The sequence below is a fragment of the Oncorhynchus mykiss genome, chromosome 23 (genome assembly GCF_013265735.2).
Source record: "Oncorhynchus mykiss isolate Arlee chromosome 23, USDA_OmykA_1.1, whole genome shotgun sequence".
Taxonomy (NCBI): domain Eukaryota; kingdom Metazoa; phylum Chordata; class Actinopteri; order Salmoniformes; family Salmonidae; genus Oncorhynchus; species Oncorhynchus mykiss.
This window is the reverse complement of record NC_048587.1, coordinates 49,295,225-49,307,671: the sequence shown is the minus strand read 5'-3', so window position 1 is coordinate 49,307,671 and position 12,447 is coordinate 49,295,225. Positions and strand designations below refer to the sequence as shown.

At 40.5% G+C, this 12,447-nt stretch overlaps 2 protein-coding genes across 2 annotated transcripts; both read right to left on the bottom strand.

The window, feature by feature from the left end:
• Positions 1 to 540: 540 nt before the first annotated feature.
• Positions 541 to 3,060, bottom strand: LOC110502916 (parvalbumin beta 2). The gene is made up of 5 exons (XM_021581261.2): positions 2,954 to 3,060; positions 1,971 to 2,034; positions 1,508 to 1,640; positions 1,099 to 1,208; positions 541 to 941 (listed from the first exon to the last, which is right to left on the bottom strand). Exons 2-5 carry the CDS (start codon positions 2,026 to 2,028, stop codon positions 916 to 918), a joined length of 327 nt encoding a protein of 108 aa, XP_021436936.1. The 5' UTR covers positions 2,029 to 2,034; positions 2,954 to 3,060; the 3' UTR covers positions 541 to 915.
• Positions 3,061 to 7,185: 4,125 nt separating this feature from the next.
• On the bottom strand, positions 7,186 to 10,028 carry LOC110502915 (parvalbumin-2). The gene is made up of 5 exons (XM_021581260.2): positions 9,892 to 10,028; positions 9,018 to 9,087; positions 8,759 to 8,891; positions 8,157 to 8,266; positions 7,186 to 7,483 (listed from the first exon to the last, which is right to left on the bottom strand). The coding sequence occupies exons 2-5, from the start codon at positions 9,076 to 9,078 to the stop codon at positions 7,458 to 7,460; spliced, it is 330 nt and encodes a 109-aa protein (XP_021436935.1). The 5' UTR covers positions 9,079 to 9,087; positions 9,892 to 10,028; the 3' UTR covers positions 7,186 to 7,457.
• Between the last annotated feature and the right edge of the window lie 2,419 nt (positions 10,029 to 12,447).

Here is a 12,447-nt window from a genome sequence, read left to right as displayed (position 1 = left end):
TGTGGAGTGGTTGAAAAACTAGTTTTAATGACTTCAACCTAAGTGTATGTAGACTTCTGACTTCAACTGTATATTTTGGAGATTATCTCATTTTCAAGTAACTGAAAGTTAGATTTCGGTCTTAGTGACAGAAATATACATGACTAACCACTTGTTCGCTACTATATGACGTGACTATTCCAGTTCAACCATTGACCGCTCATCTCCTCACCTTAGTTTCTACTGTATGTGGTGATCATTCTGATTATAAATAGTGGATGCTCCGCTTACATCCACTTCGCACTATCCTACTGAGTCAAACTATGCTGGTTTCAATATTTTTTTTTCACATTGTCCTTTTCAGCAACTATGGGGGATGTGTAACTAGGCCAGCTCAGTACAGCTTGGTTTGGCTTGGTTCAGTTCAGATCAGTATTGTGAGAAAAGCGCTATTAAAGTGTGTCAGGTGATGACAAAATTCCCCTCTTGTCTAAAAAGGTACTCGCATGTGGAGTGTTACTGAAATTCAAGCAAACTCCTAAGAAAAGATGAGACACCATATTGAAAAAGAACGTTTATTCTCTTCTATATCATTCGATGTCTATTTCCCAAAAAGTGCACCATTGATTTGACAGTAAAGCGAAACTCAAATTAACGAGGACAGCGGAGACACAGCCAGGCTACATTTACATTCAAAGTGGACAGAAATATGCACTATGGGTAGACAGTCACAGGCTATGTCTGATGTGACACCCTATTCCCTATGTAGTGCACTACTTTTGCCAATCGGCAATGGGTAAAGGTAGTGCACTATCTATGGGATAGGGTGTCATCTCAGACAGTCACAGTCACGTGTATAAAAGTGTTAAGATGAAAAGGGGGATGTCTTGGGTCAAGTTGTTCCTTCAGATCAAGATGTGTTGGTCAGGTCTTTATTTATCCTTTGATCATGGCAGCAAACTCTGAAAATTTGAACACAAAAATGTATATCAATGGTTCAATAATGTCTTATTCAACAGTTAATTTTCAATTACATCTGAGATTGCAAAGACTTGCCAGGAACATGCATGTCTTGTTGCTGAAAGAATGCTCCAAAATTCCAAAAGGAATATTCCTCACCATCAACTCCAATCATGCCATCACCATCCTTGTCCCCATCAGCCAGGAAAGCCTTGGTCTCAGCGTCAGTCAGGGCTCTGGCAGAAGCAGAGAAGTTCTGCAGGAACAGCCTGGATGGATACAGTGCATACAGGCAATGAGCAAAGACCGTGAATACAGACTATCCTGCTGCTTTCGTTCTCCACTCATATTTTGCTGAGCTAAAAATACAGAGAGGTAGGTTTGAAGTTAGGTATTTTTCCCCCCACACTAAACAATCAGTCAAGCCCCCATTCACTCTAAGGAACATGATCAAACTCTCCCTTTCAGTACACCATCGGAGCTGTGAGCCTGGTGAGGCATGAGAGAGCAAGCATGAACCAGAATCAGAGGTGTTAGAGGATGAGTGGAATATCAGAGGGGTCCTTACTTGAGCTCATCCTCCTCAATGAAGCCACTCTTGTCCTGGTCAATGACGTAGAAGGCCTTCTTCACGTCATCGTTAGACTTGCTGGCCAGGCCAACCTTGGCAAAGAACGCCTTGTGGTTGAAGGAGTCAGCAGCTGAGGGGAGATCAGGTATCCATTAGTGCTGTAGGAGGATTTCACAGTTACAACTACACTGAACGATGCTGGTGGGCCATGGCTGTGCCTGCTTGCCCAGGGATAGTCTAGTGGTAGAGCTGCAATGTTAACACATTTCCCATGCCAATAAAGCCCCTTGAATTGAATTGAATTGAGAGAGAGAGAGAGAGAGAGACACAGACAGACAGACAGACAGACAGACAGACAGACAGACAGACAGACAGACAGACAGACAGACAGACAGACAGACAGACAGACAGACAGAAATTAGAGAGTGAAAGTGAACTGAGGCATCTATAAGAGGTTTACCTGCGCAAGCAGCGAGGGCTGCAGCAACATCAGCATCGTTAAGACCGGCGAAGGACATGTTTAGCTGTGTAGAAAGCGGAGAAGATCAGTTACAGCAAAGCAAATGTTATTCTGTTCTTCACCTGCTTCTGTATAGCAACTGAAACTACTGATTTCATTATGCTGAAACTTTGTCCTTTGTCCTTGGATATTTGGAAGATTGAACCTCTCAACCCATATTAAACAATTGCATTTCCTAATAATATAAGTGGTAATAACATAGTTATTGTTATGTTATTAATATCTGAAAATCAAGTTCTATTATTTTGTTTTATTGTTTTGGTTATTTTGGTTAGGATAGGTTAGGACAGGTTCTTTTCATTAGTTTTGGTTCTTTTGGTTAGGATAGGTTAGGACAGGTTCTTTTCATTAGTTTTGGTTCTTTTGGTTAGGATAGGTTAGGACAGGTTATTTTCATTAGTTTTGGTTATTTTGGTTAGGATAAGTTAGGACAGGTTATTTTCATTAGTTTTGGTTATTTTGGTTAGGATAAGTTAGGACAGGTTATTTTCATTAGTTTTGGTTATTTTGGTTAGGATAAGTTAGGACAGGTTATTTTCATTAGTTTTGGTTATTTTGGTTAGGATAGGTTAGGACACATTATTTTGATTAGTTTTGGTTATTTTGGTTAGGATAGGTTCACACAGCAGAGAGCATCAGGATGGAAGGTCTTCTATTCCAAAGCCCAGACTTGCAGGAAGTGAATGATAAAGGATATCATCCCAATGATGTAGCCTAGGGATTTAGTTGTATGATGTCCTTCCATTTGGTTCCTTGATTATTCCAAAGGCAAAAAACTTATTTAATTGAGATATCGTTTATAGTAGATGCTTCCTCCATGTTCAGTTCCATTGCAAGGTGTAGTAAAGCCGAAGGGTTGAAGATACATGCAAGATGTTGTCGACCTGACAAGATTAAGATTTATCCCTCTGCAACAGACTCACCTCAGGTTTGGCTCTAAGGCTTGAGTGGATTCGCAAAGATGATTCTGCCAAATGGTGTAAGCCCCCCCTGCCTAAGCCTTCGACCTTATATATCCTACTCACCTGAAACATGAGACGTAATGTAATAGACACCGCATGCAAAGCAGTTGGTTGAAAATGTGTCCAGTAGTCGGGGTCCTTTCTATTTATATATACATACATGAAGATGCTTAAAAGGTACTTGTATGCTTAATATTAAATCGGGCTAATAATATACACTTCTGCTATGGATGAAATATACTTGCTGCCAATGCAGATTTATATCCTGTGAAAAGCCATACAGATGATGTGATGAGGTAAATTGGATTTTGTAGCTATTGAAAACCAGATTTTACACACAGATGTCTGAATCTTTTGTTGGCTTCGAAGTTCACAAGTGAGCACCTGCACGTGCGCAAACGTTACTGTGATATTTGAAAAAATGATTTAAAATGTTTAGATTTCAAATGAAATGTTATTTGTGACATGCTTTGTAAACAACAGGTGTAGACAGGGCTCTTTTCAATCCGCATCGCAGAAGCTTTTGCAGAGTGATTGAAATTTAAAGACAATGTTTCTGCTTTAGCATAGACCGCATTATCGGTAAACGATGCATGTATCGACTCAATCTGAAATGACCTTTACATTTATATCGCTTCAGCTTTACACTTTGAAAAAAGCCATAACAGTGAAATGCTTACTTTTGACTTTTTATTTATGTTTTACTGTCTGTTTTACAAAATGCATCAATAACCACTTAGTTTAACAGTTCAAAGGTCTAATTTACAACTGAGTTGCTCTAATGAGTTATTGGCATGTGCAAAATGTCTGTAATGAGTGGTTGCTCATGTAGCCTAAGTGTTGAACAAAAGTGGGGTTTATGATGTATTGCTGTAGGTGTAGAGTGCTGTGTCATGTTGCAGAGGGAAACAAAGACACTTGAATTACTTGAAAGGCTAATTATAGTAGTGTTGATGTGTCTTTTATGTTAATAGTTTTAAAACACCATTTAAAGGCCCATTGCAGTCAAAAATGTGATTTCCTGTGTTTTATATATTTTTCCACACTTTAAGGTTGGAATAATACTATGAAATTGTGAAAATGATGATCATGCAGTTTTAGTGTAAGAGCTGTTTGAAAAGACTGTCTGAAATGTCAGACTGTTTTGGGATGGAGTTTTGGAATGGCTGGGGACATCACCAGACGATAGATTAGTTAGTAGACTAATAACAAAGACAGTTCCAAACTTCTCTGCCAATAACAGCTAGTTTTCAATATCCCCCTCCCCACTCAGGCCACTCCCAGACATTCCTAGCAAAATTCTTGATTGAGAAATGGCTCTTTGCTATGAACCCAAAATGTCACATTCAATTGTATATGTTGTTTTAATTGTTATATATGTTGTTGTAATTGTTATATAATATTTGCACATTTTGTAATAAAGACAAAATTATACCAGACCACATGAAAAATATGAATTCATAGAGCTCCAATTAGGGCCTAATAACTTCTGGAATCATGAATCTGTTCAATAGCTTGTCACACATCTTTCCCTACAGTTGGATGTACTGGTCCCTCCTGGGCAGTTCAACATGTTGACTGGGGACCTCTTTGCTGAGGAATGTGATTGCTTTTTCTCAGTGTCATTGTAATTCTGTATATAATGGTGCCAGAGGGGATGGCTGCCGTTTTACGGGCTCCTATAACCAACTATGCTATTTTGCTTGTTTTTACGCATTGTTGGTAACTCATTTTGTACATAATCTTGCTGCTACCGTATCTTATGACCAAAAGAGCTCCTGGAAATCAGAACAGCGATTACTCACCTCGAACTGGATGAAGATTTTTTCTTTAATGAGTCCGACGCAAAGGTTATAAAGCTTCGTCAAGACAAGGTCCAAATCCCCGTCATCAGTGTGAAGAAACGGTGGGGGGAAAAGGGGAGGAGGAATGGGTGCCTTGTAAGAATTTGCAGATGAGTAGGTAAACCACCACTTATCCCAGCATTAAGGGCCAACGTGCAATCATTGGAAAACAAACTGGACAATCTACGATTAAGACTATCCTACCAACGGGATGTTAAAAACTGTAATATTGTCATGCCCTGACCTTAGAGATTCTTATTTATTCTCTATGGTTGGTTGGGTCAGGGTGTGACTAGGGTGGGAATATCTATGTTTTCTATTTCTTTGTTGGTTTTGGCCGAGTGTGGTTGCCAATCAGAGGCAGCTGTCTATCGTTGTCTCTGATTGGGGATCATATATACTGTAAGTTGTGATTTTCCGTTTGGGTTTTGTGGGGTGTTATTGTCTGTTTAGTGTCTGTGCCTGACGGAACTGTTCGCTTTCGTTTTTTGGATTTGTTATTTTTTGTTTGAGTGTTTCTTGTAAATAAATATCATGAACACTTTCCACGCTGCGCTTTGGTCCACTCTTCCTTCCACTGACGACGAGCGTTTACAAATATCTCATGTTTCACCGAGTCGTTGCTGAACGATGACGGATAATATAGAGCTAAACTGTAGACCACACTATCTACCAAGAGAGTTCTTATCTATATTATTCATAGCTGTCTATTTACCACCACAAACAGATGCTGGCACTAAGACCACACTCTACCAGCTGTATAAGGCCTTAAGAAAACAAGATGCTCATCCAGAAGCGGCGCTCCTAGTGGCCGGGGACTTTAATGAAGGCAAACTTAAATCCGGTTTACCTCATTTCTACCAGCAAAACAAAACAAATCTAAAAGTAACACAAGAAAATGTAATAACAATAATGAGGCTATATACGGGGGTACCGGTGTCACGCCCTGACCTTAGTTATCCTTGTTTTCTTTATTATTTTGGTTAGGTCAGGGTGTGATGAGGGTGGTATGTGTGTTTTTGTCTTGTCTAGGTTTTTTTTGTAATTCTATGGGGTTTTGGTATGTCTAGGTATATGTAGGTCTATGGTGGCCTGAATTGGTTCCCATTCAGAGACAGCTGTTTATCGTTGTCTCTGATTGGGGATCCTATTTAGATTGCCATTTTCCATTGTGGTTTTTGTGGGTTATTGTCTATGTGTAGTTGCATGTCAGCACTCAGTTTAGCATAGCGTCACGTTCGTTTTGTTAGTTTGTGTAAGTGTTCTTTTTTAATTAAAGAAGAATGCATTCTTATCACGCTGCGCCTTGGTCTCATCATTACGACAAACGTGACAACCAGTCAATGTGCGGGGGTACAGGTTAGTCGAGGTAATAATATACATTTGAGTAATTGTTCAGCAGTCTTATGGCTTGGGGGTAGAGGCTGTTAAGGAGCCTTTTGGTCCAGTACCGCTTGCCGTGCGGTTGCAGGGAGAACATTATACGACTTGGGTGACTGGAGTCTTTGACAATTATTTGGACCTTCCTCTGACACCAACTAGTATATAGGTCCTGGGGGAAAAAAATGTTAGGAAGCTTGGTGATGTACTGGGCCGTACGCACTACCCTCTGTAGCGCCTTCCAGTCAGACACCGAGCAGTTGCCATACCAGGCGGTGGTGCAACCATTCAGGATGCTCTCAATGGTGCAGATGAAGAACTTTTTGAGGATCCTGACATTATTTAATATGAGTGTTGTTGTAAAATGTCAGAACAGTGGACAACTCGTTATTGGATGAAACTAGGACTGAATCCAAGCTGATGTGGGACATTCTGACATTCTGACATTCCAAACTCCACTTGGAGGTGATCCTTGGACTAAATTCCACCTTGTCATCAATTAGTATGTAAAAATAATTAAATACAGTTAGTGTACATTCTAGCTGGAAACAAATATCTCCAAGTAAATGTTCAGAGTGCAATTTTTTCAATTCTCCTTCCCTTTCTTCATAAATAGAAATGGCCTTATTCTATGTCACCGAGTATGACATTCTCTCAGTCTGATATCTGAGAGAGAGAAACGTATTCATAAATGTGCCTCATTGACAAAAATGGTGTAACTTGGGAGTTCTGAAACCCTAGCCGGGTACTGGCTGGGGCCCTTTGGAATGTGCTGGCTCTAACTGAACAGAGATCCTCTAGCTGGCCAGCCCCCTAAAGAGCTGGCTCCAAGAGGTCCTGGGAATCCCAGCGTAGCTCGTGCTGAATCAGTCCTATATACTCTAATATTCTAAATAAACATTTTTTAGTTCTTTGAAGGACTTCCTCAGTTGTGACACTCAATGTTCGATTAATAACAGAAGTCAGTGCTAATCCAAATGTGAATTTATTTCAATTTTCAAAAAGTGCAAAAGCATGGTGGTAGATTTTTGCACACCGGCTGAATGCGAACATAAGACATATTTAAAAAACATAACAGTCAACACGCTTTGGGGGTGTGGGGTTACAGTCAAAACAGTCTGTGCGACATTCATAAATAAAATGAATATAAAAAAGATGCAGTATGTGACAGGCAGCGGGCCAGGACAAAACCTCAACAGCAGATTTGTGTTTCCATGATAACCAAGCCAATGGTAGATGACTTATGCGTTCACCAAGGTGACAAACTCTGGAAACAAGGAGGAAACAACAACAGTTATTGCAGTGGCAGGTCTTGATGAGATCTTTTAAAAAATGCACCTCATAAAATCCTCATTCCTACATGGCATTTAAAATGCATTTAAAATGTAACTAGTAGTTACACGATTCATAAAAGCAGTTACTTGTTATTTTTAGGGGTACTTTTATATCCAATATATCCAATTACAGTCTTGTCCCATAACTGCAACTCCCATAATGACTCAGGAGAGGTGACGGTAGAGAGCCATGCGTCCTCCGAAACACGACCCAGCCAAGTCACACTGCTCACTTTAACCCGGAAGCCCTGCGCAATGTGTCGGAGGATGTGTACAGCTGGCGACCGAAGTCAGTGTGCATGCGCCTGGCCTGCCACAAGGAGTCGCTAGATGGGACAAGGTCATCCCGACCGGCCCAACCCTCTCCTAACCCGGACAACTTTGCGCCACCTCATGCGTCTCCCGGTTATGGCCAGCTGTGACACAGCCCGGGATTGAACCCGGGTCTGTAGTGACGCTTCAAGCACTGCGATGCAGTGGCTTAGACCGCTGTGCCACTAAGGAGGCCTAGTTACTTGTTACAGTTACTTGGCCAACTGAATAGCGTAAAGTACATAGTTGCTAGTTTGATAGTTTAATTGAAATGTGTAAAAGTGATTTGTTTACCATCTACTCCGATCATGCCATCACCATCAACATCTCCTGCTGCAAGGAAGGCCTTGGTCTCTTTTTCTGTCAGAGCTCTGGCACCAGCAGAGAAGGTCTGGAGGAACAGCCTGGAGAAAGAGGAGGAGGGTGGAAGAGAGGGAGGGAGAGAGGGAAAGAAGGAGGGAGGAAGGGAGAGCAAGAGGGAGGAAGGGAGGGAGAGCAGGAGGAAGGAAGGAGGAGATAGAGAGGGAAGAGGCATTTTTTGAAAATTGTGTGCTATTTTCCTATGTGAATTCATGACTTTTGAATTCATTAGTTGAATAAAATGCATTTAACCCTCGAATTGACCCTTGGATCTATTTTAGTTGAAAAGATTTACATTTCTGGCCATTTCTGGCCTATTTGGGAATAGCCCAAATATGGAGGTTACTGGTGTTCATTTCAGTTGAAGGGTGTGTTTATGTTACCCCTATGCAATCAAATGAATATGAGACTTGGTGGGTAGAGAGCAAGGAATAGTCATATGATATGCACTGGTATTAATTTCAGTTTCAAGGGTAGTGTTGCGTTGTACTGGACAGTAACGTAGCCTTTGACAACTGAATCAACATGAGACTTACTTGAGCTCATCCTCCTCAATGAAGCCACTCTTGTCCTGGTCAACGAAGTAGAAGGCTTTCTTCAAATCCTCAGCAGACTTTCCGACCAGGCCAACCTTGGCGAAGAACTCCTTGTGGTTGAAGGACTCAGCAGCTGTGAGGGATAAAACAGTGGTCATTTCAACATCACAACCTGCTCATGGATGATTAAACCTGGTCAATATGGCCCCTTCCACTTTCACTGACATTGGTTGTCATAAATCAATTAAGTGTAGCACACCTGCACTATGCTTGAGGGCAGCAGCGATATCCTCATCCTTAAGCATTCCCTTGAAAGCCATTTTTAGATTCTGAGAAATGGAGAGAGAGAAAGTGAGAGAAGAGAGAAGAGAGCGAGATAAACATTTTCGAAGTCCTGAACATAAATATTTAACAGTAAATACATAGACTATCTTTTGACTGATAAGCACAACTGTCAAGAAAACTGTCTTAGGCTTATAGATAGACCTTTTTTCAAATGTTCTTTAATTAATTAACTAATTATTTAGTTGATTCATGGATTTAAATGGATAAGAAATAGCATTGGTTCTGTTTTATCTGTATCCTACAAGTTTACATTCCAAACTTAGCTCCTCTGTGCTCAAAGGCAGAGTCCCCCAATGCAAGAAACTACAGTAGGCCAGCACGCATGCAGTAGTATGCTGTGACCCATGACCTTTAGCTCTGCTAGACCTGTTTCTATTCTGTCTCTCAACCATTCACAAACAAAGATTCACATAGGACTTTCACTGTCATGAAAGTCCAGCCATGGTATTTTAGATTGAGAACAAGCATTGGTTTAGAAAGAAAGATTGAGTAAGACATGTCTGCCAGCGACAGTAAGTCTTTTTTAGAGTGGTCCTCGAACTGACATTCCTCGTGAGCCAAAACCATGGCATAAGTCCTCCATCTCCATCTCTCAGGTAAACGCTTGAAGTCCCATATATTTTATTTATTTTTAAACTCCAACTCCAAACACATTCCAGATAGAAACGTTTCCCTCTTCATTTTTATTGAATGTATTCCGTGGAGGTTGTAAATAAAGATCTTTGCGTGTTGTTGAAAACCATTGGTGGTCAGTAAATTAGAACATCAGTCCGATTGAGGGAACTCACCTTTGGAAGATTAGTGGCGAGGAGGCAGTTGTATCTCAGTGTAGGGCCGGATGAAGCAATTCTCCTTTAGCTCTCACATTATATACTCTCGCCCTTCAAGGTGTAACGCACACCATATGCTTAGGGTTAGTTTTGGAAAAATGTGTCTAGTAGTCAAATTGTGCTATTTTTATCCTTTCAACTAAGGATATGCATGCAGTCCTTGGTGAAACGCAAGGCGTGCATTTTTGGGCTCAAGCTCATCTACTCATTCAGCTGCATGTTGGAGGTAAAATGCCTGCAATGCATATTGGTTTTGTAATATGACCCCTTATCTGCAACCTCAGTGAGTTTCTGAATGTGTAGAACAAGTCTTACATCATAAAACAGATATGAACCATTTAGTATTTGTCAAATCACATCATTTAGTTTTATATGATTTATATACAAATGTAACTGTTTTAAGCTAGTGTACATTACAGTATTAACTATTATGGACACTAACATCTCTGTTTGTCGCAAATTGATATATTCATGTGATGTAGGCCTCAATTTTATACTTCATCATTCTTATGCTAGACGATATTATGCTTGTCATACTTGTAAACAATATAAATCACCTACATACCAGCACAGTCTCATTTAAAAATGTTAAAAGTTGCTGTTGTTGTTGATAGAAACATATACATAATCTTCTTGACAGTTGAAAGGTTCCAAAGTCATCAGTTTATAGCAAGAAACTTAATCCCTCGTCTGCCCTTCATATAATCATGAGGAAATGACCTGGTTCGGATGATCTACTGCAGTTGGATACACATGAGAGGAATATAGATGTTTGTTGACTTGACTCCTTACCCTGGGCTACATGCTCATGTAAGGCCCAGCCTGTCAATGACATGGCTCGGATACATCACAGTGTCGTACGAAGACAGGTGCTACATTATTTATGGTCAAACCCAGATACAGTATATGTATATACTTTCCATCAGAGAAAGACAGCTGCAGGCGAGGCAAGGGTTAAGCCAAAGACTGTTTATTTGTGTTGGTTTACAATATCATATTTTTCTTTGTCAAAACTACCTCAGATTATACTACTAGTACTGACAGACAGAGGCTGGACCAACCCAAGAAGGCACCGAGCAGATTCACACAGACCATGTACAGCTTGTCTTCAAATTGTCAAAATACATATCTTCCTCCTCTTCATGTCTTTATGAAGACATGACAAGGTTGGAGGACTCTGATAGAGAGACAAACAAACCAAAAATGAAAATGTGCTCATTAACCTTCAATATGCAGAATGTAGAGATGGAATTACTTTAAAACCACATTCCAAACTAGGTTTCTGATCCAGTGATCCTGAAACTGCCACAAGAATCACAAATGTTAACTCTGGCCCCGGCCCTCGTTGCCTAGTAACTCTACCGTCCCAGCCTATCTTCCCACCCCTGTCATTGTCCCCAGCCAGGAGGAAGGCTCTGGTCTCAGCCGCTGTCAGGGGATGAGCCCCCTTGGAGAAGTTCTGGAGGAACAGCCTAATACACACACACACAAGCATGGAATACAAAACATTAAAGTAGTATTACATACAGTACACTATACAGTATAGGTTTTGTGTGTTTGATTGTATCCATCTAACGGATCAGAAGTACTTGTATTAGGCATCAATTGTTGAGAAACTAAAGAAAAATAATTCTTAGTGTGATATCTGCTTAGTATCAGCTGCTGTTTTGATCGTGGGTTCAAGTATGTTACATTGAGACTCAACTGTAGATCGTCCTGTTCGATGTAGCCACTCTTGTTCTGGTCCAGGATCACTGAAGATCTTCTCAATTTCAGGGGGAGACTTCTTGGACAATCCCACCATCGCAAAAAACTTATTTGGGCTGAAGGAGTCGTTTGCTAATAGCAGAATGGACAATGCAAAATGACAAGACAGTGACCAAACAAACCGCTGACGTTTGAAGTTATTAGTTCATATCTCACTGAGTTTCCTTTTCACTGGACTTCTTGAGTCTTAATATAAACACATTTGTGAAGCCACAATCATATACACAAAGATATACTGCATTCACGAGACCCTGTGGGCAACCTAACATCCCTAATGTAAGATTAAAATTCAAATAATTTTATTGGTCAATTGCAAACAAGGTCCAACTGAAATTTTAATTCTGCTTTTAACCCGACCACTCCTAAGGACCCACATAAATATAGAGGTTTGGAGAGATGCGGGGGCTGACAAAATGACATTCCCCATACCAATTAAGCTACAGTAGAGGTCAGAACATTCCCCATACCAATTAAGCTACAGTAGAGGTCAGAACATTCCCCATACCAATTAAGCTACAGTAGAGGTCAGAACATTCCCCATACCAATTAAGCTACAGTAGAGGTCAGAACATTCCCCATACCAATTAAGCTACAGTAGAGGTCAGAACATTCCCCATACCAATTAAGCTACAGTAGAGGTCAGAACATTCCCCATACCAATTAAGCTACAGTAGAGGTCAGAACATTCCCCATACCAATTAAGCTACAGTAGAGGTCAGAACATTCCCCATACCAATTAAGCTACAG